This window comes from Eretmochelys imbricata, chromosome 1 (assembly GCF_965152235.1).
Source record: "Eretmochelys imbricata isolate rEreImb1 chromosome 1, rEreImb1.hap1, whole genome shotgun sequence".
Classification (NCBI taxonomy): Eukaryota; Metazoa; Chordata; order Testudines; family Cheloniidae; genus Eretmochelys; species Eretmochelys imbricata.
The window spans coordinates 97,740,680-97,768,433 of NC_135572.1; the positions used below are offsets into that span (position 1 = coordinate 97,740,680).

Consider the following 27,754-nt stretch of genomic DNA (forward strand, 5'->3'; position numbering starts at 1 on the left):
ACACTATGAAGTAAGACATTTCATCCATTTACCCAAACAGGAATACATGTACTGGTAACTGTCACATTTATACTGAAAGTGAAGCATTGGGGGAGGGGGGCTGTCTTAATTTTGAACCTCAAACCATATTCTTCACAGTAAGTGGCATTACCCTAACTACTCTGTACTCCAGTATGCGCACCTAAATGTATTATACAACACAACATAAGAAATTCATAAAACTTGAATGCATATATCCAATGGAACTGTAGCAAAAACAATGTAAAACAGGCCAACACATTATGACTTACTTTCCCAGCTCCTACAGGGCCAATCACAGCCAATAATTCTCCTGGTCTGACAGTAAAAGAAAGTTGCTGAAGGGTTGGGATTTCCAAACTCTATGAATTTATAAAGGGAAAAATAAGTTAATTTTTCTCAGTACTGAAAAATATATAAAAAATGTCTTTTAAAAAGTAGAATAGTATACATAAACTAGCAGATAAATCCACACACTTAATAAACATGAAACTGTTAAATATTTATTTCTAGTCTAAATCTTCTTCAGTTCATACAGAGCATTTGTCCACATGCTTTGCATCTCTCCTTCCAACCTTTAATTGTAACATTTCAGTTTCTAGCAAAATGGAGATTCATTCCTTTTCTAAATTGTAAACTCCTTACGGCCACGATCCATCGTTTTAACGATAATAATTAATCCCCACAAGGTGGCAGCAACAGGTATTTTTATAAATTGATTTCTCAATCCAGCATAAACAGTCTAGGATCTCTGCTGGTGTTTAGTTCAATAGAGCGATGCCAGTTCACACCAGCTAGGGACCTGGAACATATATGTTTATTTATTTAGGAAGTGATTCCATAAAATACATTATAGCAGCTATAATGACCCATTTGTCAGTGTTTACCAGAACTGGACACAGTATTCCAGAATCAGTCACACCAGTGCAAATACAGAGGTAAAATAAACTCTCTACTCCAAACCCAGTTTCCCCTGTTTATGATCGAAGCATTGCATTAGCTCTTTTGGCCACAGCGTGGCACAGGGAGCTCATGTTCAGCTGACAGTTTCCTATGACTTCCAAATCTTCTGCAGAGTCACTACTTCCCAGGATAGAATCCCCCAGTTTATAAGTATGGCCTACATTCTTTGTTCCTAGATGTACAGCTTTATATTTAGGCATATTAAAACACACATCGTTTGCTTGACCACAGCTTACCAAGAGATTCAGATCGCTCTGTATCAGTGACCTGTCCTCCCCATTATTTACCAGTAACTCCCCCAAATTTTGAGTCATCTGCAAACTTTATCAGTGATGATTTTATGTTTTCTTCCAGATCATTAATAAAAATATTAAATAGCATAGGCCAAGAACAGATCCCTGTGGGATGCCACCAGAAACATACCCATTCAATGATGATTCCCTTTTTACAAATATATTTTGAGACAATATATCAGTTAGCCAGCCTATTAATCCATTTAGTGTGCCATGTTCATTCTATATTGTTCTAGGCTTTTTAATCAAAATGTCACGTGGTACAAAGTCAAACGCCTTTCAGCAGTCAAAGCATATTACATTAATACTGCTACCTTTATCAAACTTGATATTTTGATGAAATTACAAGTGTTTTATAACTTATCTTTCTCCATGATCTTTTCAGCAAAACTCCCCTAATAAACTATTTTGTAACATTACTAAAAACTTAAGACAACTTCATTCCAAATGAGTACTCTCACCTCCTTATTTTAATTAAAAATTAAAATAAAAACTGTAACTTGAGATTAATTTTAGCCAGCATATTAAGACTAATTCTAGTCATCATACTGGTTGGGCTTGAATGCTGTGCAACTTGCCTGAGGGTACAGTGCTTAAGAATGTATAACAATTGTACAAAGGGATATTTTGATCTTCCCTAGATTATTTCACACAAATATGCACACAATACTTACAATATTTGTAACATGTTATTAGTGTCATTAAATAATCAACATGATTTCAACAGATGGTTTGTTGAAATACTCTACTTACTGAAACATTTATTTAAAAAAGTGTTTCCACTAACAAAAACAATATGTATTACTTGTAAGTGCCAACAGTGTGCTTGGCACTGTACAGGACACAAATTAAAAAGACACACATGAAAGCTATTTCCTATCATTAGATGGTTAATTTAACTGGCTAAAAAAAAAAAAAGAATAAAATCTTTCCTTGTGTGTACATTGTCCAAAACTGGTGATTCATCATTGTATGATATGGGAAAAGTTACAGCAAAAATGCAGAAGTTAATTTTAGTTCTAATAAAAAGGAAAGTTCAAGACATACATTCTTTTTAATAAACATTGTTCATTAGGAAAAATGTAAAATCATTATTATTAATAGTTTAAAGGCTATAAAGATAGCCAGTCACATACACAAAAAGAGCTAAATGTGTATACATCCATGGAAGAGTCTTGCTCAGCAGTCATCAGATCAGGGTGAAACAGCCCATGACTATGTAAAACCCTAGAGGTCCCTTTTTTTTTCCCCCACAGAAATTATGTGAGAAATCAGAACTCCGTGACAAAACTTACAGACGTATACACAACTCACAGTAAACCAAATACAGGAGTTTTCTTAATATATTTTGAATTTGGCCCGAGTATGTGACACAGATAGCACTGATCAGAACCATGCAGAGTTCAGGCAAATGTTAGTATGTAAGATTCGCCCCTTACAGTTCTGGCAATGCACCTCAATCTTGACCCCCATCAGAATCCTGGACCTCTCTCAAGACAAACTAGGAGAAGACATATGGGAATGGTATTTCTTTACACTGGGTCGAATCCAAAGCCCACAGAATTAAGTGGCAGGCTCTGTATGTAAGGGGGTGATAATTCTTCTTTTGACATCAGCAGGGTTTGGATCAGGCCCATTATAAGAAATGTGAAGACTTTTAATCAAAAAACAACCAAAAAAAGCTGAAAATGTCTGTGGGAGCACAGAAGGAGATGGCAGAGACAGCATCATGATATGTTGTAATCTGTCATCAAATCACAAATGGCCAGTATTGACAAAAAGATACAAGACAAAATGCTAAATCACACTGTGAAACCATGTTCAAGCAAAACATTTTCTGACACAGATTTGAAAGTTCCATCTATTTCTTTAAAGCCCATAGTAACAAAAGCTTGTATGTCCTCTCACATCAAAAATACTGTTATTAAACTGATTTTACTGAATAAAGACATCAACTAGGGACTAACGTTGAACTGCACAACTGAAATAAATTATTATATATAAAAACAAAGTAACTTCTTTGGGGGGGGAGGGGGTTTGAAGTCAGACTGGGAGAGCCATGTGGCATATCTTATGGATAACATTAAATTTATATACATTATAATTCTTGGAACTTCAAGATTCCTTACAACTACAGATAGAAGTCACTGTGCACTGCCAGATGCATTCCATAAGAGAAACTATGAAGGTTTCAAAATGCACAATGACTGCTGTTTGACACAGCATTGCTAGTTTTAAAATGAAAAAGGTACCTTACCATCTTTCTTTAAAAAAACCCAAATAGTCCATGTAATAGATTTATCACCTATGTAATACCTTTTTTAAACACCACTTTGAGTTTATGAAGCGTTTTTAGCCCTTTTTACATAAAGAGTAATCTGTAAATGAACTCTGCGGCTGCCATTGTAATTAAAAGAACAAAATGCTCCAGGTTCGCCATGGTGAGCTCCTGCTCTCAACCCCAATGTGCGTGGCAGTGCATCATGCTGTTTCTAGACCAATGGCTGATCTGCAGTCAGTTGTTCTGAATCACATGAAAGACTAAAACCTGATAATGTACTATAAAAAGGTCACCAGAAAGGAGCATTATACTCCATTTTACGTTTTGTGTCCTTGACTAGCAACAAATCAGAGTTAGGATTCAGAGTATCAGGGTGACAGCAGAGTGCTATTCAACCAAGCTGAGAGAAATTGTCACATAGAACAGTAGCTTCTTTTATAACTAGTTTTAACATTTAGAGATCGCTGTATTTTATAATTAATCTAATTTGATAGTGTTTTCATAGCTATTCTTTAGTTTTGACTTCACCCGCTAAATGGTTTCACATATATGTAAGAGGTTATATATGAAGTTTGTGTATTGAATGTATTGTACAATATACCCACTACCTTATTTAGACTCAAAATACTTGCAGCACCAAATTCAATATGGTTTAAAAAAAAAACCTATATCCATGAGGTTTTGCGGAGGGAGATTTACCTTATCCCAATAACAAGTCAAGTCTTGAACATGAAGTAGGACATTTTCGTTGCTATTCTCCAATTGCAGATTGAACTGTGAAACCTCATCAAGTATTAGAAAGTTCTGTAGTAAAAGAAAAAAACAGGGATTGCTTAACAGGACCCAGAAAAGTGAATTAAAAATAAAAATGTTTCTGGGTATACAGTACAAAAATGGAAACGATATGTGACAAACTACTCTGACCTAGGAATTATGTTTCCAAAGCAACGTACAAAAACTTCAAACAGTATCCCATAATTAACTAACCATAACTGTGCATTTACCTATTGTTCCACCAGCAATACTATCCAGAAGTGTGCATTTCATGGAATAAAAATACTTCCAATGAGGTTCCATGGGACAGAAGCCATTGGAGCTGCCACATGACCCCTTTGAAACATTTTGGAGACCCAATTTTGGGTCCTGACCTACGGAGTGAGAAACCTTGTTCTAACTGAACGTATGCTTAGAGTGGTGTATCTATAATACAGAAGTGGGCTTGAATGTATACTTAACTCTTTTAGGAAGTAGGGCAGGGGAGGGTGCTTGTGAGTGGTGTTCTGTGTTTGCATGTTGTATGTTTTGCTAAACATTTTTTTTTTTTTTTAACATTTATCTGTCCTTCAAAAACTTCACTAAAATGAAGAGCCCTCCAATACAGCTGAAGACAATAGGTGCTAATTTCCAACAAATATATTACAGGTTATGAAGAAATACCTTAATTTGAGTAAATGGAATAAGAGAAATTGGAGTGCAGGTTAGACATGTATTCCCATTATGGTCTCTCTATCAGTCTGTTTAAAAAGAAATGCTAAAGGAATTGTGTGAAAGAAAAAAGAAGTTTTATTCCTGTTCCAGAATTAAAAAAGCAAATAAGGCTAATTGATAAATTTACACAGGTTTTGTAAAGAGTTTGATAGAAGCCTTTCTGCATACTTATTTTGCTTATTTTTTGTTTGGTTGTTTTTTTGTTTTATCCCCTTTAATTTATATATTAATATGATACAGTAAATAATCCCATAAAAAGCTGTGGGGTTATAAAAACCTTCAGACTAGATCAGGAAAATGCAATGCAACTTGATATTCTATGATGTATGTGTAGGCTTGGCTTGACATGAACAATTATGGATGAGGCCTCATTTCTTGGAGACAGGAATAGGGAGGAAAATGGATAAGCAGGCTGGACACAGAATGTCTATACTAGCTAAGGTAAGGGGAAACACCCAGGGAATCATTTACCATGGACAAGATAAGCCTGGAACATAGGATGATGTAAATAGTAAGTTGTGCATGGACAGAATATGTTGTACAGGGATTGGCTCCTACAAAGTTACCAAGCCAACCCCAGAACATGTGATATAATGTGTAAATATATAAAAAGGAAGAGGTTTACTGTGTAACTTTAGATGTATGATACGCCCTATACGTATCTCCTATGCCTGTGTCTGTTCAACTCCATGTAGCTTTTCTGTATGCCAGATACAGGAACCTGAGTGACGAACTGGAGTCGGGCTGGATTCTTGGGGAACTGAGTGGAAGATGTGTCAGGGGAATCCCAACAATGAGAGTCCGCAGAAAGCCCACTCATTAAAGAATACCTTCTGTTAGGCTAGGCCAATGAGGTAGGGTTTGTTGCAAGCTCTCAGATCAGGGGTTTCTGCCACATGACTTGTCGGTGGGCAGGGGTGAGGGAAGTTTCACTTCTCTCTGTCTTTTTTCAGCTGTACTTTAAAAAAACTTTCTTGGTCACCTCTGAAAAGAGGCTGTAGAACAACTCTACACTGCACAACGTAACTAACTCTACAGTTATATTCTGTCTCTTTGTCACTAATACTTTGAAATCTTTGTGCAATTTTATTTTTTTAGAAATGTACTAACTGCAAATAAGAATATTTTCCTATCAAAAATGACTTTACACACACACACACACACCCCTACTTTATTCCTCTGGTAGTAAGCATTTATACAACTACTTAGCAGATTTTATTTAGAAAGTACTCAATCGATAAAATACTTTTAGGTAAAAATGTATTAACTCTTCTTTATTCATCCGTCATTTAGACTTTGTATACCTGTTTATTACAAGACTTACTTTAGAATTGTATTACCTGGATGAAAGAATATTTTCTGCTAAAAATGCATGATTTTATATAATAATCCTTTATTCCTCTAACATTAAGGCTTTGACGGCTATTTAGAAATGTACTAAATGCATAAAAATATTTTCCTCTAAAAATAAGAAGTGTGTGTGTGGGTGTGTATTTATGTATGTATTAACACTTCTCCTTTATTCCTCTGACATTAAAGCTTTCATTTAAAAATACACTAACTACATATAAAGATGTCTTTCTCTAAAAAAAGTGAAAAATGCAGTTAACATATTTATGCATTAACACTGTATACTATCATTACTAAGATTCTTGTAAATTATTTAATGACTTTCTTTAGAAATGTACTGTGTTAATACTATTTTCCTCTAAAAATGAGAAAAATCCATGTATGTCTATATATATGTATGTATTAACACTTCTTTTTTGGTCAGTAAGCCTTTGCACAATTATTTAATGCCTTTATTTGGAAAAGGACCAACTAGATAAAAAATTATCTAAAATTGCATGTTAACAGTTCTTTATCCTTCTGTCATTCAGAATTTGTGGACCTGTTTACTAGACTTTATTTAGTATTGCACTAAATGCATAAAACATATTTTCCTCTTAAAAGGAGGAAAAGGCATGAAAGCTATAGCTATTCATTTATTTTTAATGTTTCCAGTAAGCATAAATTAAATCAATTTTTTAAAAAAACTTTTTTTCCAAAGTAGCCAATGGTGGCAAAATATACCTGTATCTAAACATGATATCTAAAGTTCACAGAAAAGGAGAAAAGAGTAGGATGGACTTCCAAAATCATACAGCCTGCTGACTGGACAAAAAGGGGGCAAGACAAAAAGAGCAGCACAGTGTGTGAAACAGGTTCTCATTGGCACATCAACATAGAAAGGGAGCACGGACACCTGTCAAAAATTATATGACAAGTAAAATTATAGAGTTAAAACTATTCCCCTCCTGTGTGATGTATGAAGGCCTCAGCGTGGGGTCCAGGATTGTGTGGATTTTTATAGGACTGTCTGGAGACAGGGCAGGCTAGGGATTGCACATTATCTCCCTTCCAGGCTAGGGAAATTTATGCAAAAAAAGACAAGGCTTACGATTACATTATTTCTGTTGCTAAATCCCTCAGCCACTATGGTCCTTGGGATACAAGGAAATGAACACCATTCCTTCTTGGCTCATGTTTCCTCAACGGAATTGTTAAGTTCCAGTCGCAGAATCTCTACTACATATTGTACACAAGCATACACCTCAATTGTATTGTAGCCTCTAACACACTTAAGACACCAGGCAACAATGGCTGATGTGCAATTCAGAAAGAACAGAAGTAGACTTTCAGATCCCAGAGGTAATTTTCAGGGTTAACAGTTACCAAAAGTATCTTTTATATTTATAAAACAAACATATTTGATCTGCAGTTACTGAGACACAGTAAACCAGGAAACCCCAGAATAGCTGCTCTTGGATGGAAAATATTCTGAACGGGTATCAGGCAGCTCTTGGAATAGTTGATTATGAAGCCAAGATTGGTTAGCAGATGTTGAATTCATAGTTAGGCATCCATAGGTAGACTGCAGAAAGTGGATGCTTGTTTAAGCAATTGCACAATTTTATATTTATACGTTAAGGGCTTTCCTTTTATTTTAACCAATAGTCCTTCAAAATATGCAGATAGGATTAGTATAGGAGGAGGAGATTTTTGCTGACAATCCAATAGGGAGCACTATAGCAATAGTCCCCAGAATTCCAAGACATAGAATAGCGGACAGGGAGAAAAAAAAAAAGAGTTGGAATGGAAGGGTTGGCTGGGTGGGGCTGAAGATGAGAGACACACTGGGGATTCGCTCCAGAAATGAGAGAGAGTAACTAGAGAGAAAGAGACAAAGACGACAAGGGAAACAAAACTCATATAGGGGTATGTGAAAAAGATTTTTTGAATAAAAATCATGAAAACAAAAGGGGACAAGCTGTTTGACTAATTCTGAGGAATTTATAGGAAAAACACAATGGTAAAATTTTCAAAAGTGTCTCACTGACTTTTGGTTTAAAGAACTCAGGGATCTCAAAATATTCCTTAGCACCTTCTGTCCTCAAGAATCTACCCTGCTGAAAGGAGTTAAGCTGCCAAAAGCCATCCATAGGAGTTTGAGAAGCAGACATTGCTTTAGAACAGAGCTTTTGATATTGTCCTTGAGAGTGGATGCAACTATCTTCTGTATATGGGATGACATTTCACTATTTTCAAAACTGATTTTGGCACTTAGGTTCCTAACTCTCACTGAAAGTCAATGAGATTTAGACTAAGTGCTCATCATTTTTGAAAATAAGATTTGGGCACTTTTGAAAAATTTACTTTTAATTATTATAGTTTTATGAGACTCAATAATAGGAAGGGAACAGAGGACTCATTGCAGGTCATCTCCATGCCAGTACATTCTGCAGCATCAACCAATCAGCCCTTAACACCCATGAGAATACACAGGTTGCTAACTTTTAGAAGATCTGGCCACGCAAGTATGTAGAAGAAACTGAGTTGCTAATAATTTTCTGAGCTTATGTTTGCAAACACAGTATACTAATTCCACTTCACATTATTGTGCAGTGGTGTACCATTATCAAAGGAAAGAGTAGTATCACCTAGGATTAACTTAGGTTAAGTATGGAAACTAGAAGTTTATCTGTAAGCAGAGACTGAAGAATGAAATCTCCTCCTCTGGAGAAATTCAAAGATAATTGACCTCTTTCAAAGAGTTCCTCTCCTATTGTTTTCAATGGGACGGAAGCCAAAAGTTGCACAGCTAAGATGCCTTTTTTCAAAGTGGCCACTGTCTTGCATTGTTCCCAACAGGAGTGAAGCCAAGCTGTCCCAAGAGAAGATGGTGGCCCACTCTGTCATCAGGAAGTAGAGATGAGCCTGTGAGGAGCACAGGAGCAGCCACGGAGGCGGTAGGCCATCTTCACCAAAGGCAACCTGTTGCCTCAGTCCCACTGAGAAAAATAAGAGATGGCAGCCATTTTGAAAAAGCATATTGTGGAATTCTGAGCAATAGAACGTTCTCTCTCCCCTCTGCTGAGGAAGAAACTTTCAGTTATGAAGAATATTGGCAAAAAAAGACCCTTAATCCTAAAATTTTTCTTCAAGTTTACCCAATACCCAAATTTTCAATGAATTATCACTACATGGGAAGTTTGAACACTCTTTGTTATTCCATTACGAAGACCATTTGGGACCAAAAAAGGTCTGAGACAGGATTCTAAAATTTCCTTAAAGGACCCAGTATTTAATTACATTTTAACACAAACTAATTAATAGCTTTCTAAATTCTCAAAAAAATTAATTCTGCACTTCAAAAATTAAGTGCTGTAATTTTGAGGAGGCTCTGCTGGCACTGAGTCCCTGCTGCAACTGGTGCCTCCACACTGAAGGGAAGAATTTAACCACAAAAATATAGTTGCAGCTTTAAGAAAAATAAGAAATTTGCAGTTAGCAGTAAATATTTAAATAAAATAACATTGTGTAACTCCTTATCATATCTCCAGAGAAAATTAATATATAAGTATTTGATGCAGTGTGATATACTACAATATTACTCAAAGCAAACTCAAGAGACCTTGCTGTTGAATTTTAAAGCAAGTACTTCTCTAGTATGAATTCTCTTCTGAAATATAACAGAAAGGAAGCTGTAGCACCTCCCCACAACCCCCAGAAACATAGGTCTATTGTACTTTAGAGTACTGTAGTGTAATTCAGATATTTTCCAAAGTACTGTATACAAATAAATGGGATAGTCTATTTTGGAACAAGGTCATGCCATAGGAATCCAAAACGCCACAAATTCCAACATAAAGTCAAACATTAAATCCAAAAATTTGTTTTGGCGACGCTAAAATATTGATGGAACAGTATATATATCCATCAAACATCAAATCCAAAAATTTCTTAGTTTCTCAGTGTACCTTGATTCGTCGTATGCTGATCATTGCCTCAGATGCTCTCTCAACAGCCGCAGGGAAGAAGAGAGTGACAGTCAGTCTCACTGCACCATATAGTGACACCGCCACGAACACCCGACTTGCAGAAATAACATTGCCAAGTAGGACATATGTCATGAAAGTCAGAAAAACTGTTATTTTGCTTGCAACAAAGAACGATGCCAAGTTCAATCCTCGAAGATAGGAGCTTTTAAGAACCATGGAAATCTCCTTCCTAAAAACATAACACAAAATAGTTTCAAAGCTATGACTATATTAGACCATACACACAGGCTCACTCTCATCCTGGACTTCTTTTAATAATAGGAAAACACCCAGTTTCAGCATTTTGTTGTTAACTGTTGGGATATTTTAATTGCTTTTATGCAAGGATACATGTTGTTAAAAATAATGTACTCAAGAATGATTGCTAAAACAGTATTGCATTTGGCAAATAGTAATAAAATAAAACAATAACACAGGAGCTTCTAAATAGGGCTTAGAATAATATTTAAATGCAAGGTTCTTCACCAACAGCTATAGGAAAGGAAAGCTCTAAATAAGACTACTTTTTTTCCAAAGGAGGAAGAGCAAAATGAAGTGCTTTCTTGTATCTAATTTAATCAGGATACAAAGCATCACTTTGAGAAACTGATGCAATTCTGAAAAAAATATACGAGTTCAGCTATGGAATGCTGGTCCAAATGAACTTGTGTAGCTAGTTGGTTGCCAATTCCTCTGGCTGAATCACAGGCCCCGCAACGTTCCCTGTTCTTGTTCCAGATCCTTCACTGGATTTGGGCCCTATTCCTAAAACTGCTGATCTAGTTCCTGACAGCTGTGATCCACAGCTGTGACCTCTGTGCCAGCTATTCTGCCAACCATTACACTACCAACCCGGTGCTGGGCGGACCGATTCAGTTCATAGGAATACAAGGCTGTTCACCTAATTCATCTCCCCGTAGAGATCTGAAGGTTGCTGGAGCATATGTTTTCCAAACTAAAATTTATTTTCAAAATCTTTAATTTCCATTTATAAATTAGTCATTCAATATGGAGGTTGAGAGAGCACTGACAGAAATGCAGGGAGAGACACAGAAGCTGCAGCAAGCAGGAATTCTGCTTCTCCCACCACAAACAGCAACAGGCAGAGGCTCCTGAATGAAAAGGTTTACAGATACCAAACAGTTAGGGAAACAGTGAGATTGCAGCCCAGAGATCCAGCCCCAGACTGGTTAAACTACAGAATGCCACCCTTGAGAAAGGTCTCAGAGTAGTAGCCGTGTTAGTCTGTATCCGCAAAAAGAAAAGGAGCACCTTCTTTGTGGCACCTTACAGACTAAGAAATTTATTTGAGCATAAGCTTTTGTGAGCTACAGCTCACTTCATCGGATTCATTCAGTGGAAAATACAGTGGGGAGATTTATATACATAGAGAAAATGAAACAATGGGTGCTACCATACACATTGTAACAAGAGTGATCAGGTAAGGTGAGCTATTACCTGCAGGAGAGCGGGGGTGGGGTGGGGGGAGGAACCTTTTGCAGTGATAATTAAGGTGGGCCATTTCCAGCAGTTGACAAGAAGGTCTGAGGAACAGCGGGGGGAAATAGTTTTACTTTCTGTAATGACCCATCCACTCCCAGTCTTTATTCAAGCCTAAATTAATTGTATCCAGTTTGCAAATTAATTCCAATTCAGCAGTCTCTCATTGGAGTCTGTTTTCAAAGTTTTGTTGTTGAAGAATTGCCACTTTTAGGTCTGTAATTGAGTGACCAGAGAGATTGAAGTGTTCTCCGACTGGTTTTTGAATGTTATAATTCTTGACGTCTGATTTGCGTCCATTTATTCTTTTACAAAGAGACTGTCCAGTTTGGCCAATGTACATGGCAGAGGGGCATTGATGGCACATGATGGCATATATCACATTGGTAGATGTACAGATGAACGAGCCTCTGATAGTATGGCTGAATTGATTAGGCTCTATGATGGTGTCCCCTGAATAGATATGTGGACACAGTTGGCAATGGGCTTTGTTGCAAGGATAGGTTCCTGGGTTAGTGGTTCTGTTGTGTGGTGTGTGGTTGCTGGTGAGTATTTGCTTCAGGTTGGGGGGCTGTCTGTAAGCAGGGACTGGCCTGTCTCCCAAGATGTGTGAGAGTGATGGGTCATCCTTCAGGATAGGTTGTAGATCCTTGATGATGCGTTGGAGAGGTTTTAGTTGGGGGCTGAAGGGGATGGCTAGTGGCGTTCTGTTCTTTTCTTCGTTGGCCTGTCCTGTAGTAGGTGACTTCTGGGTACTCTTCTGGCTCTGTCAGTCTGTTTCTTCACTTCAGCAGATGGGTATTGAAGTTGTAAGAACGCTTGATAGAGATCTTGTAGGTGTTTGTCTCGGTCTGAGGTGTTGGAGCAAATGCGGTTGTACCGTAGAGCTTGGCTATAGACAATGGATCGTGTGGTGTGTCCTGGATGAAAGCTGGAGGCATGTAGGTAGGCATAGTGGTCAGTAGGTTTCCGGTATAGGGTGGTGTTTATGTGACCATCGCTTATTAGCACCATAATGTCCAGGAAGTGGATCTCTTGTGTGGACTGGTCCAGGCAGAGGTTGATGGAGGAAATTGTTGAAATCCTGGTGGAATTCCTCAAGGGCTTCTTTTCCATGGGTCCAGATGATGAAGATGTTGTCAGTGTAGTGCAAGTAGAATAGGGGCATTAGGGGACGAGAGCTGAGGAAGCGTTGTTCTAAGTCAGCCATAAAAATGTTGGCATACTGTGGGGCCATGCGGGTACCCATAGCAGTGCTGCTGATTTGAAGGTATACATTGTCCCCAAATCTGACATAGTTATGGGTGAGGATAAAGTCACAAAGTTTAGCCACCAGGTTTGCCGTGACATTATCGGAGATACTGTTCCTGACGGCTTGTAGTCCATCTTTGTGTGGAATGTTGGTGTAGAGGGCTTCTGCATCCATAGTGGCTAGGATGGTGTTTTCAGGAAGATCACTGATAGATTGTAGTTTCCTCAGGAAGTCAGTGGTGTCTCGAAGGTAGCTGGGAGTGCTGGTAGCGTAGGGCCTGAGGAGGGAGTCTACACAGCCAGACAATCCTGCTGTCAGGGTGCCAATGCCTGAGATAATGGGGCGCCCAGGATTTCCAGGTTTATGGATCTTGGGTAGCAGATAGAATACCCCTGGTCGGGGTTCCAGGGGTGTGTCTGTGCGGATTTGTTCTTGTGCTTTTTCAGGGATTTTCTTGAGCAAATGGTGTAGTTTCTTTTGGTAACCCTCAGTGGGATCAGAGGCTAATGGCTTCACCTGATGGCTACACTTCAGATGGACACAAAAGGAGTCTAAGTATAACCTCTGTAGGATTCTAGATTTATAGCTAAGGTGAGAAAGGAAATCCCATGCTACTCCCCAGAGAAAAATATTTTGCAGGTTAAAGTCAGGAGAGCCAGTAAGCAGGATTGCAAGGATGAAAGTCTTTATCAATAGAGGACGTCTGATTAATAGGCAATAAACCAAATGTGAAAACAAGAAAAATGGTGATTCTATATTCACACTTACAAGAAACCAAATTAATAAACATCAAAGAATTTTTTTCTGCCCTCAAGACAAACTCATATTGTCACCCCTTATGCAGAGGTGAAGAAAAAAACTACAAAGCTATACAAGGATTCTAGGAAATTTCTGGATTTTAAATGCAAAAAGTTAAATGAATTTAGATCAAATACCATGGCATAAATTTCAGTGAAACACGGATTACCTTCTTAAACTGCTAACTAATTCTGAAAATGATTTTTCCCAGGCATACATCTTTATTATCCTCATACTAGCTATGACTTCATTCATTGTCCTAATCCTGGCATCTGTCAAAGCTGCAGTTCTGCTCCTGTAATTAAAAGAAAAAGTTCTCAGATTCACAACAAAAGTGACTGTTCAATCTATACTGTTACACTTATACAGTAAACTCTGACATGCAGTAAAAACCTGGGTTTTGTGTTCTCATCTGTGCAATTTCCAGTGAATAGCCTAGCATTTGTCTACACCAGGAGTACAGAACATTGCATGTACCCATATATACAGACACTGTGATTATATGCCCTATTTTTAAAAAAGAAAATGTATTTTTGCATGGTTAAGAATAACTGAAATATATTTTGGCCAGAGTAAGAATATTTGCCAATAAAAAAGACAACCTGATAAATAAAATGCCTCTCATCAAGTGTAATATACAATATAATAGAGATTTTCCAAACGTATTTAAAAGACAAGATAAAAAAAAAGGGAAGGAAAAATACTGGACATTCAAGAAGTAAATAATCTGAGTTGAAAATGCCAAAATATAAACATTTCTCCAAGACAGCAACTGCTTTTTCTGCCAACACAAAGTGGGGAAAGAGACTCTTCTGAAGAGGTCAATGAATGGGATTGACCTGATCTTGGTTACTTCTATGGCTAATTCTGCCTGAAGCACAGCATAACTCACGATATGGAGCATTAAAAGTAATTAGTTATAATTAGGCCTGGTGAGAAAATTTTCATCAAGATTAAATTCTTTTGACAAATGAAGGGGAAAAAAATGTGAACTCTTGTTTTCTGACCAGCTTAAAATATAATAATATTCTGTATCCAGAGCTATTGATACCTCACACGCAGGTCGTATAAACTCAGTTAACAACTACCAAAACCAGCAGTTTCTTCGAGAAGCAGTAGGACAATATGAGAGGGAAAGCAGACCACCTCTAATACTACAGGAAAGGGTATCTATTATACTGAAAGCAAGAATTGTAAGGAAGAAATTTTCTTGTAAATACATATATTTCCAGACTTTACAACTTAAAATCACCAGGGATATTTCCAAAAATAATATAAAATATTGGTACAAAAGTGAAAGGAAGTGATAACAGGAAATAATGAGAAACAGTCACTATTTGTTGATAACTGTATAAAATATGACAGCAGGATTTGTTGTTTAGGTTGCATTAAGCATATCTATTCTAACCCCATATTTCCTGTTGCTTATAACCAGGGATTCTAGACATCCATTTGCCATGGAAAAACATGGAATTTGCATTTTTACAGAGAATCTTTAGTTTTTACATTTTGTGAATAAAAACCTATGTAGTAGAACCCCATTTATCCGAGCCTCCATTATCCAGCTCTCCGAATTAACCGAACCAGGGCTGACAGCCCGAGCCCCAGGCGACGGGACTCCCGCTGTCAGCCCCAGGCAGCGTGGCTCAGGCTTCAGCTGAAGTTGCAGCCCTGCTACCCAGGGCTGAGGCTCTCCGGATTATCCAAATTATTGATTATCTGATCTGGCCCCAGTCCCAATTAGACTTGATAAAAGGGGTTCCTCTGTATCAATAAAATATTGTGTTCAACTGATACCCATATATATTGTGGCTAGGGAAACTATGGTACAGTGTTTTATTTTAATTGTGGAAAAACACAGACTTTTTTTTTTAAACAGAGAATTTTGGTTTCGTTTTTCTTGTTATCACGAAAAATTAGGATCTCTGCTTATAACTAAGGTCCGAGTTTATCATGGTGAACAAATTTAAAAAAAAAACAGCTTCTTAAATGGTAAAAAGTCACCGTTTAAACTGGGGAAAAATTAACACATTTTTGCGTATGTATGAAATGGTTCCTTATTTTTAAAGTATTCTAAAACCATATTGAATTCATTCATGTAGAAAAGAAAACACAGTAAACATAAAATATTAATAAATTCTTATTTACAGTAGGGTTTATTTAGACGCATCATGTGCTAAAATTTTCCACCGTTGCTACTACCAGCTCAGCTCCACTAACAGCAGGAACTATTGGAGCACTAGTGTGGACAAGGCACTAGCACATCAGGGCTAGACAGCACATTCTATCTCGGTGCTCCAACCATTGCTACTACTGTTGGAATTGGAGAGAAATTTCAGAGAAAATAGGTTTGTGTATGCATAGCCAAAGAAGCCGTCCTGCAAAGCATTTTTCTTTCATATAAAAGTTGTGTTTAGAGATGACAGGATATCTGTAAAACCATGTCACTTAGGAATATAGCACATGATGTATCAAAATAAACCCTACTATAACTTTTATAAGAATTTATCAATATTTTATGTTGACTATGTCTTCCAAATGTAAACAAGGTTTGCTAGTAGAACACAGGAAGACGATATAGTATCAGTTACTCTTGTTTCATGTCAGGAAGATTAATAATAAAAAATAATCCTTTTTATGGTTTTTAAACTCCCCCAGTGAGGGTACATATACACAGCCAAAGTAGTGAGTCTCAGAGACTGGGTCAAGAGACTTGGGCTCGCGGGGCTTGCACTACTGCACTAAACACAGACGTGTAGACATTGCAGCTCAGACTCTGAAGTCTAGGGAGGAGGGTAAGCTTCAGAACCCGAGTTCCAGACCTACACACAACTTAAAAGCTCTGTCCAAACAGCTATTTTTAGTGTGGTGGCATGAGCCCAGTGAGCCTGAGACTGTTAACCTGGGCTCAGAGGACACAAAGTTAAGTTTCCTATGGTAATAGTCCTCAATGGGAGCGTCTTCAAGTGTTCCAGTGAAAATTAGTTTTTATTTGAATGAGTTATTACCCACTGCAAAGTCATATTTGCGCACGCACACTGGAGGCCAGATTCTCACTAGCGTAAATCAGAGTAGCTCATGGACTTCCATGGAGCTATGACAATTTATGCCAACAGAAGACCTGGCCCCAGATTTTAAAAAGAACAGATCTAAGCTCAGCACATGCACATGTTAGTTGTGCTACGCATGCACTCACACCAAATTTAGGTGTGAAAAGGAAATATACCAAAGGTTTCCTATAGACTTCCTAAACTATGCATGAGAGGGTCCCTTGTATAGTCCTCATAAAGTGCTTACACTCGAAGTCAATGGCAAAACTCCCACTGGCTTTAATGGTAGCAGCCACAGTGCATGAGACAGCGGATAAGAGTAGTGCCTAGCCCAATAGTGGAATTAATCTTTTCTAACTTTTTCTCTTTTAAATCACATAAAATATTACATTTTTAAGTACATTTAAAGAGAATGCTACTATTACATAGTTAAGTCCTGAAAAAGTCTGGAAATTATAATGCTAAGATTGCTCACACTATCTGGAGGTTGTTCCCATGCGTATATTTACAATACAGTCTTCAATTTCATGATCACAAACTGTTTCTCAAATAATGCGGTATAATACATACATTTTGTATAAATGTTTATGTGCGGCTAACAGTAGTACCATATAATACAGTGTCCCAGAGACCACAAAGGTAATTTATATGACAAGTACACCAGTTAGTCTTATTCAAGACATTGCAGAATAAGGGTCCCATTCTGAAAAATAGGCATTGAAGTCAATGGTACTATTTGCATGAGCCAAGTTACTAACATGCATAGATATTTGCAAGACTGGGGCAGAAGTATAAAATGCTGCATAATAATGAAAGTTAGCTTCTCATGCAGAGCCCACCTAAACTTGTAGCAGTGGCTCCAATCCTGCAATTAGCTCCACGCAGGTGGACCCCTGTGCCCAGGCAGAGCCCCAGTCACTTCAATGCCCACACATAGCTCATTGCAGGATTGAAATCTACTTCAGCTTCATTCCCTGAACTGCAAATAAAGAAAGACTTATGCATATGTGTGCAGATAAGTATCTTCCTCATCAACATATTCCTTCCCCTGTGCTGAGCCTAAGCAAGGATCAGCTGCTGGTTGAAAAACATTGAATATTACATGGCCACTGACTAATTATTACAATACATAGCTTAGAGAATATAATTTCTCACCTTGTTGTGTGACCTTGGTCAAGTCACTTAATCTCTCTGTGCCTCAGTTTTCCCATCTGTAAAATGGGGATAATAATGCTTACCACCTTGAAAAAGCACATTGAGCTCTATGGATGAAATGCACTATGCAAGTGCTAAGTATTATAATGACTGTTAATATAAAAAAGCCTAAGTCAGTAAAGCTAAATTGGATCATTACAAGAATGAAAACAGTGCAAGTGTATAGACTGAAAAAGTTATTAAAACATGGTACATGTATGTATAACTAAAGTTGTGGGGAAAAAACTGTATTCATAGATTCATAGATACTAAGGTCAAAAGGGACCATTATGATCATCTAGTCTGACCTCCTGCACAATGCAGGCCACAGAATTTCACCCACCCACTCCTGCGAAAAACCTCTCACCTATTATTTTATTATTTGAGAAATAGTAAGCGACCATGTAATTGAAGACTGTATCATAGTGAACATGCACAAGGAACAGCATTCTATGGGTAACTCAAATTTGGTAATTTCCAGACTTTTGAGTGCTTAGCTATGCAATAGCAATGTCACTTTGACTATTTTCACAATATTCTACCTTCAACCAATCTTAAAACAAATTAAAACGTCAGTACCTAGCCATGTAGTTTTTATTATATAAAGACAAAGTAGGAAACTATTCACACTATAACAGGTTATGGCACAAAGAAGAGCCAGGCCAAGCTCACAGACATCCACTCGTTACTCAAATTAAAGAGCTTTAATAACATTCTCAGACAAAGCTACCAAATGCTTCATTAAAACAATATGTGTATGTGTTCAGAATATGTTTGTAAAATAAGTTATCTATTAATTTAACACATTACTAGAACTTTGCCATTACAAAAGTTTGAAAGTTAGGAAATCAGACTACTGTAGTTTAAAAAAAACTATCTTTTCTCAATATGTGATTTTTTTTGGGGGGGTGGGGGGGGAGGAGAGGAAGCTGGTGGGGTGGGGAGAGCCATAAGGTCTGAATCCTGGTTAGAAAGCTACTGCAGAGCCACTATACATAAAAACTCTTCCTGTTACAAATCTTGCACCACTACTGGAGTCCTCAGGAGCCCATTGCCATCCCACCCCCACCCCATTGTTTCCTCACACCCTCTCTCCACTTTCAAGACCCTGAATCACAGGTACCATTCTTACAAATGAGGAGCCTTGCATAGGAATCTTTTTAGAGCTTCTGACTGCAACATCTTCATCATCCTCAGAGGTCAAACCTTGTGAAAAACCAAGGCACTCTCTTTTTCACGTTGCAAGGAATAACAGTATTGTCCACAACAATCCCAGTCCCTAAATGTCCATGCAGCGAGATATCAAGGTCAAGATTTTTCAAAATATTAGACTTCCAAGTCCATATGTAGGCAAGCAAATAAGCAACCTGATTTTCAAAAGGATTTGGCACCTAAGCAGGTCCCAGTGACTTTAATGGGATTTGCTGGATGCTCAGCACTTTTGCAAATCACATCTCTTATTTTAGGTGCTACTTTTTGAAAATATTGGCAAACAATTGGAAATTGAACAAAGGGCCTTGCCCATGGCAGTTTTGACATCAGGCCAACCAAGCACATGCACTTTCAAAACCTGCACAGATAATGTGCACCTCAAAAGTTTACCTTACCTTAGTGAAGAAAACAACCTCCCAATACAGGTTTGTAAAGGAAGTAGAATAATCAGAATTGCCATTCCTGCAAGGCATGATGGGCCTATTTCAATCCAGAGAAGAGCAGTCACTGCTATAGCTTGAAGTGGTCCAGCCCATAAAAAGTGTAAGAAAATTGTTACCTGCACAATTAGTTAAGATATAAAAACAGCTTTTAGCATTAATTGAAAAGACAAAAATACAAACAATAAAACCCTTATCAGCAGGGAAATTTTATATATAAATATATATAATATTCAATTTTAAAATATAAATTTTTGCATGCTTTGTGCTTCTGGTAGACAGTCTGAAAAATAAGCCTGCAGAAAGATTATGGTATGCAGGCGGGGGCGGGGAGAGAGATTGATTCACAGCCCAGTTATTGAGAGAGAACTAAATAATGGTTTTAAAAATCAGTATCCTCAGATAGTTAGAGGGCAGGCATTTGCATAAATGGGAAAACTGTACAATTATGCATCAGTAACTTTAGAGTACCCTATATTCCAAGACAATTCCATGAGTATAACATGTGTCCTGTCATTTTCTTGCTTCATTTACAAAACATATAATTGTCCGCCAAAACAGTTCAGCTATTTCTGAGAACAAGGTTCAGGAAAAATATGTTTTGCCCATGTTAAAAATTCCACCAGCCTTTTCTTTGAGAAGCTCTAGCATTCCTTTTCTTTTGGAGCAGGGACTTGAAATGTGGCAAGGAGTGGCCATTGTATCAGAAATGTGCCTTTTGCCATCTCCAGGAAAATCCACCCAAATTTGCTCAAGTAATAAAACCCTTGAAAAAAAATCACAGTTCACACACACTGAACAGAGACTTGTTAGAGTTTAAGGTCTAAATCTCTGAAGAGTCTATCCTCACTGAACATGCTCCAGCCTCCCACGGGTCCTAGTGCTGAACATATTGCACACGGGCCATCACCACAGAGCCTATAAGGAAATCAATAATCTGTATTCAGGGCAAAGTTTGAATAGTGCACACTAAATAAGGCCTATGGCCACAGCTGATTGATGAGGATAAAACAAAATACTGACTGCCTGTTCATTCAGTGAGTTCCATCCTTCCTATGCACTGAAACTGATAGGGGTTGTGGAAAATATAGTATGTGCTGATGTAATCAGAGATTGTAAGGCATTTCCTAACTTTTGAATGCTTGACTTTGCAACTTTAATAATGTTCTTTTAATGTAGTTTTTTGTGGAGATATTTTTTAAACATTTGGTTTAAATTTAAAATATTCTAGTAAAACACACACAACATTACGGTGCTGCCTATTAATTCAACAGCAACACTGCCTTCAGATATCAGTTCAGCCCAGGATACCTTATCATAAAGCATGGAAGTGTTTCCCAGTTTTTACAGTAATCCTGGTTGAATTGCAGCTTAAAAGCTAAAATGAAGAGTTTTAAATGTGTTTCAGTTCACTCAGCACAACCTTTTAAAAACTAAAACCAAAAGCATCTCAAATAATTCAGTCAATTGCAGAATTGCCTTTAATACACTTACATGCACCAGCACTACGCCGGGTTTATAAACACAGCAAAAATATCTACACACAAAAAGAAAACAGATTTTTTCCCAATTTCAAGAAGATATTGCTATTAATATGTTTGGTAAAACCACCTTTAAAAATCAATACTAAATTATGAGCCTAAGTTGTCACTTTAACAATGATTGTAAAGTAAAACCTCATATGCCTCACCCCTCAAATATTGCAGCTTGGACCCATCTCTCATCTCCTTACCAGAATTGTCTAAAACCACCAATAATAAGTCTTACCTGATCAAATTTGTTCACATCATTTGATAAAAGATTTACTATTTGACCTGTGGTAGTTTTTCCCAAAGCTGTGTTACTGAGACGAAGTGCCTGAAATAGAAAAAAAAAATCAAGCATTCTTAAATTATTTTAAATTAACTACCACATTGTATGATATCAGAATAGATGCATTGTCTCTTCCAAAGCCAAGATGTACTACTGACAAATCTGGCATCAGAGCTATGAATTATGAGGTATTTTTAAGATGAAGACACATGAGAATTCTTGGAACTGCAGTTTAAAGGCCTCAGTTAAAACACGGGCTGGTGATTAAGATTTGGCTCTGAAGTAGAAAACACATATAGAATAATATATTGGGGGGAGGAAGCAGAATTGATATTAAAAATCTATTTCCCTCTGCATTTCCAGAAGTAACTCAGAACATGAAACTAATATGGCAAAATATTAAACCTGAACCAAAACCCCCCACATGCATCCCTCCGTCAAGAACACTTGAGCAAAACTAGACTGGAAATCTCTATCCTGAAGACTCAATTTGACCAGCTGACGCTTTGCCCCAATCTTCCAATGATAAGAATAGAGAACACTGCAAATACTAAAATACGGGTACTGTAAATATGAAGATGCAGGGGGAAAAATGCCAAGACTTTTAATGATGCCCACTGTATACTTGAAATATATCTTTAAGAGGCAGATTAAATAGTTATTGGAGTTGTTATTTATATTGCATCACTACTGAAAATACTGCCGGTGCTTTCCAAATAGTCTCTTCTCCAAAGAGCTTGCAATTGAAAGCCCTCCTGATCCTGCAAGACATAAGCATGTGCTCATCTTCCAGCAAAGTAGTCTCACTGATTTCAGGATCTGGGCCTAAATAGGAAAGACAGACAAACCACCATTCAACCAGTAAAATATCTGAAGTAGTCTTAGGTACAAGTCTTATTAGTTATGTTTGTGTGTTACGTTCCACCAACTCTCCCTCCTTTTTCTAGGCACCCCAGCTAACCTGCTTCACTAGTGCAGCCCCAACTTGCCCACCCTACAAAGATTCAGGCTGATATCCTCTGAGAAAGCAATCAGCCAGACATTTCCCATATTAATAGTTTAGTTTCTAAAGGCTACCTAGGGCTTGGAGAAGGTGTATACAAGAGCACACCTGCTGCTCACTCTATCATTCTCTGCCACTGGTATGGGTGGGAGAGAACCCTCCCTGTAGTCACTGGCAGTTCTTGCAGCTTAACTGCTCTCAAATTAGCATGGTTGTCATAAAAGAAATCTCAGAGAAACATTTACATTTTCCCGACAAAAAGAACCAGCCTAGACCTAAGTCTAGAGAAGTGGCAATGTCAAACACCAAGCAATGGCCTTAAGCTTGTAACCAGGTTCCATCAAAAAACCCTATTTTAGCTCTCTCCCAATCCACTAAAATACTGACTGGGAATGTTGGTTTGGCCTGAAAATTGCCAAATTTACTCTAAAGGCAAAAGAGAATTTCTCGAGGGATTAAAGAAAATTTACCAAGGTGGGGTTTTTTTTGTTTTTTGGTTTGGTTTTTTTTGAGTTACAGACTATTAAACTCATCATTAAAAAGAAACTCTGATTTGAAATTTTTCTATTTGTCAAATGTTTATCTCTTTCTAGCACAAAAAACAGATTGGTTAATGTCCCTTTGAATTTTCCATATAGTTACAGATCCTTGTAAACACCTGGTTGGGCTATATTTGGGCTGGGGGGGGGCGGGAACTAGGTTGGAATTACATAAAATCATTAATGATTGTTATGGAGAAGTTAAGGTGAATCCTATTCCCACTGCTGTCTTCTTCTGAAATGCTGCCTTCTTTCAGATATGAACTCATTGGTCCTTTGTCCACTTCCTTCCCCCTGTTACAGGCAGTTCTACTCTCCTCCCAACCAGAAATACCATCTAAATAATACTGACATCAATCCCTGGATTAGGATTTGTTTTAGAATCAGGTTAACTAATTCTGGTCTCCCTTCTTAGATCTTTGTTCTCTCCCTGTTCCAAATTGTTGGTTGCAAGTATAGAAAGATAAAGAGATATCACGGAGGAAAGGACCAGTTTTTTTCCACTGAAGGGACCGTTGTCATGTTTTAGAGTAATTAGCCCACCCTGTCCCAACCAACAAATCACTGGTCTCACAACTTGAGCTGTTTTGTTCTTTTCATTTCTGCAAAACTGAAGAGAATCCTTAGAAAATGAAGCCAATTATTTTTAAGAGAAGCAATGCATCGATGATCTTTGTGTTACAGTATCGGACTGAGAATTAGTCATGAGACAGATTCTCGTCCCATCTTTACAACCGACTTCCTGAGTGCAGCATCTTATTACTAAATACTTTTTAGTATACACAAAACATCTTTTTGGAGTTTTAACAACACAAATAGACAATGATTTGTTCTACAGATAAAATTCGTTTTCTATCATTTCAGATGAAGGGAAAGGGAGTACAAAAATTTAAGTAACTAGCATTTGAACTTCAGTACTAGGAATCTGTCATTTACTATGGTTAACAAAACCAGCACACATAATGACACACAGCCACCACTGACAGAAACTTAGCATAACAGGTGTATATTTACGACAGATATTAATGAATGCCAAAAAGAAGTATAGGGGAAATTAGCATTCAGCTTTTCTTTTAAAACTGTATATCAAGGATTTATAAAAGGTATGACCTATCCACACACCTCAAATGAGAATAACTGATTGCCAAGTTATTGGTGTTCTACCATTACCTCAATCTTTACCCTGGGGAGCAAACATTTATGAGATGAAAGAAGATTAATATTCAATTTAATCATGCCTAGAAATAAAGTACACAATGTGAACATTTTGCCTTTCCAAGCTTTCAGTCCTCCAAGTGAATTATTCACACTGCAACAAACAACACTTGCTATACAAATATTTCATGAATTTCAAGCAAAGTGTGTTATGATAATCAGTATAGTAAATTAATTCCTTAGAGATATGTTTATGTACAAGAAAGTAGTGTGCCATGTTAGAACTGAGTTCCCAGAAGATAATTTCCAAGGTATCAGAAGAGGTAGGAGGATAAATATGTGTATAAAAAACAACAATTCACCAGTCCAATGGCCTGAGACATTATTCCCTACTTTTTTCTCTCTTAGTTTACTATAAATTATGGAGTCCAAAGATGAGGATGGAGAGAGGAGAAATCTAAATGTTAACTTTAAGTGGGGGTATTACATGTTTTAGAACAGAGGACGGGTTGGGTTTTTTCCCCCTCTTAAAAAGAAAGATTGATTAAAATTCAATCTGAATGTAATCTAAATATCTAATCCCTGCCTAAACTTTATTTCTGAGGCAAGGGTGAGGAGGGCACTGCTCCAAAAATTTGGAAGGCAGGTAATTTAAGTCCATCAGAGCCCCTAATTGTATAGATAGTACATTCTCCCCTCTGCCACCTCCTGTATGGTTCCTACATGCAGGGCTGATAAGAGGTGGAGAAAAGAAGGGACTGTTGTACTGGGACCCTGAGGTCAGGGGGCCCCTCAAAGTGTTTTGTGTAAACAAAGTGAAATGGGAGGGAAGGCAGTGAACATGATGCGCTGGGGCCCCAAAATTTCTCTTGACAGGCTTACCTACATGGGAGGTAAAAGCAGAGAGAGGCATGGTGGCTGGAAGGCTACCACCAGCCACAAAGAAGCTACCGACAGCTAGTAAGGCTATGGCTTCTCAAGAGCCACACTGGCAAAGGACGAAAGCAGCTTTTCATCCTGTGAGCTGCCCAGCTACTTTCCCTGCCTGTTCTGGCCTGGTAGTCGCTACTTCTGCTTCTGTTCCACTGATCACCTGGCTCCTCTCCCTAGATGGTGATTGCCACATGTTGATCAGCACATGTAGGTGAAAAAAATGCAGACACAGGGGTAGAATTAACTGACAGGCCACAACTTCAGTAACTTAACGATGGAGAGGAGTGCTATCTGCCCACCCCTGCTCACATACCAAGCACTTAATTGGGTCCAGCAGAGAATAACAGGACTCTCACTATAATCAATAACTCAGGGCAAACCCTCTTCAGCCTAAACCCTAGGACTCAACTCATTCCTGACTCCTCTCACCCTCCCCTCCACATGGGAGATAAAGGGTACTAAGGGTAAATTCAGACTGCAAAGACTTCAGGTCTCCCCTTCTTACAGCAACAGGTTCACTAGCCACATCCCAGGCCTCATTTACCGCTGGGACCTGGCCCTTTGAGCCTTTATTCACACTGGACACCAGGCTCATGTTGCAATGGACTCACATTTTTGTATTCGTCCTAGTTAAATTCCCATCCTATTCTTACTCCTTTTAACCTGAAATGTGTGAAAAACCCTCTGGGCCTGCCAAGAAAAAACAATCCTTCCGGATCCCAGGAACTGGTCATCAGTCAGCCCCACAGCATCCTGCAAAGACTGCTCAATATACCTCAACTGCAGGGAAGGAAGGTGGGGCAGCAATACTGCCCCTAGGGAGGCTTTAATTTGAGAGGAGGGAGCTGTGAGAGCCAATCAGCTCCTCTAATGCCCTTCCTGGTTGGTCAAAGGGAGGCAGAGAAGCCCCTCCCCCAAGCACAATCCCACATGCACTTTGAGACATAAGGAGAGGCTTGGCTCCAGCCTGTCTGGACATGAGCTCTCCTCTTCCAGGAGTTGGCTATTCCCCTACTTGTTTGACCAAACTTCCTCCCGGCTGAGACAGGAAGGCAGCGGGTGGCAGGGGTGCGGGTGGGAGCATTCTCTCCCAATGCATCTCTAGAGTGGAGGAGAATGATCACACAACAGTCAACAGCTCCCTTTCCCCCACATCCTCTGGACCTCAGACAATAACCTACAACATTATATAGGCATCCATATACTGTTGAGTTCAGTATAAAAAAATCAATACATATATACATATGCTAACCCTGATTTTCATTAATATAGACTTATACCCTGTTCCTTCAAATGCCATGACTTCAGAACTATTACAAGAGCGAAAAATAATTCAAATACTTTAAACTAATTATTAATTATTATAAATTATTATTAATTATTATAAAATTATTAATTTTAAACTAATTATTAGAAGACCTAACTTATATACACATACATTTGAAAAATGAAAGGTTGCTTACCTTCCGATAAATCATGTGACACATCGCTACTCTCAACTTCATGCCAGCCCGTTGTACATGATAAAAGTATAAGTGGTGTGTTATGGCTAAAATCAATGTACATACAGACAAAGCAGCTGCATAGCCGTAGGCAAAATTCAAAGCAGCAGTATCAAGGGGATCAAAAATTTCAAAATAATTAATAATTTTTCCCAAAAAGACTGGTTGAATTACTTTGAGTGTTTCCTAAAAGAAAGAAGGGAGGGGGGGACAAATAGAAATAATGTATTCTGTAGTTTTCTATCCAGGTTTCTTCCAAGGCAAGTAAGAAATTTCTGGCACACCCTTCTTCCTATTATTATAATAATAAAACCCAGGCCAGTTTTTATTGCCACATAACCCAGAAGAAATGGACTTCTATATTAACACATGTATTTCAATAGTATTAAAATTAAAATATTTTAAACTTTTCAAAAGTTCTTTAAGCCACCAATAAAATGTTTCATGTCACATAACGAGTTACACAAATACAGATCTCCTTTAATTTCTGAAGATCACATGGTACTTTTTTGTGACATAGTTACGTTTAGCAAAAAGCTTTTTTTATGCTTCATCCCAGGAACCTCTGGATACTGTAATGTACAGCCCAGCAGCAGATATGAGCTCAGAAACAACTCCTGAACAGGAGGGGCTGACACTTTCACAGAGAAAATGTGCTTTCAGTTATACCAGCGTAATCCCACTGTTATGTAATTGTAACTGAACAGAGAATCCTACCCAGTGCTTTCCACTTCTAGTAGTCAGAGTGTGGCCCTAGTGTATTTTTCTGAGAGCAAGAGAGAGAGAGAGAGATGGTTAAGGAGAGACATCCTAGTCTCTGAAAAACAAAAAGTACAGAGTTTGTAGCTGCTACTATCGGGCAGAAAGAAATTATAAATGGGGAAAGAGTTGGGTCCCAGAATTAAATCACCAGTATTCATCACAAATGCCTATTGGACAAGATTTACATTGCTATTGGGTA

The 27,754-nt window shown here is 37.9% G+C and overlaps 1 protein-coding gene across 1 annotated transcript in view; it reads right to left on the reverse strand.

Moving 5' to 3' along the window:
* The window catches only part of ABCC4 (ATP binding cassette subfamily C member 4 (PEL blood group)), a 200,201-nt gene that overhangs the window by 140,351 nt on the left and 32,096 nt on the right, over positions 1–27,754 (reverse strand). Inside the window, exons 4-10 of the mRNA XM_077807040.1 lie at positions 26,755–26,979; positions 21,617–21,706; positions 19,805–19,968; positions 14,123–14,248; positions 10,344–10,593; positions 4,255–4,359; positions 291–380 (exon numbers count right to left, since the gene is read on the reverse strand). Coding sequence (XP_077663166.1) covers positions 291–380; positions 4,255–4,359; positions 10,344–10,593; positions 14,123–14,248; positions 19,805–19,968; positions 21,617–21,706; positions 26,755–26,979 — 1,050 coding nt within the window. The remainder of the gene's footprint in view (positions 1–290; positions 381–4,254; positions 4,360–10,343; positions 10,594–14,122; positions 14,249–19,804; positions 19,969–21,616; positions 21,707–26,754; positions 26,980–27,754) is intronic.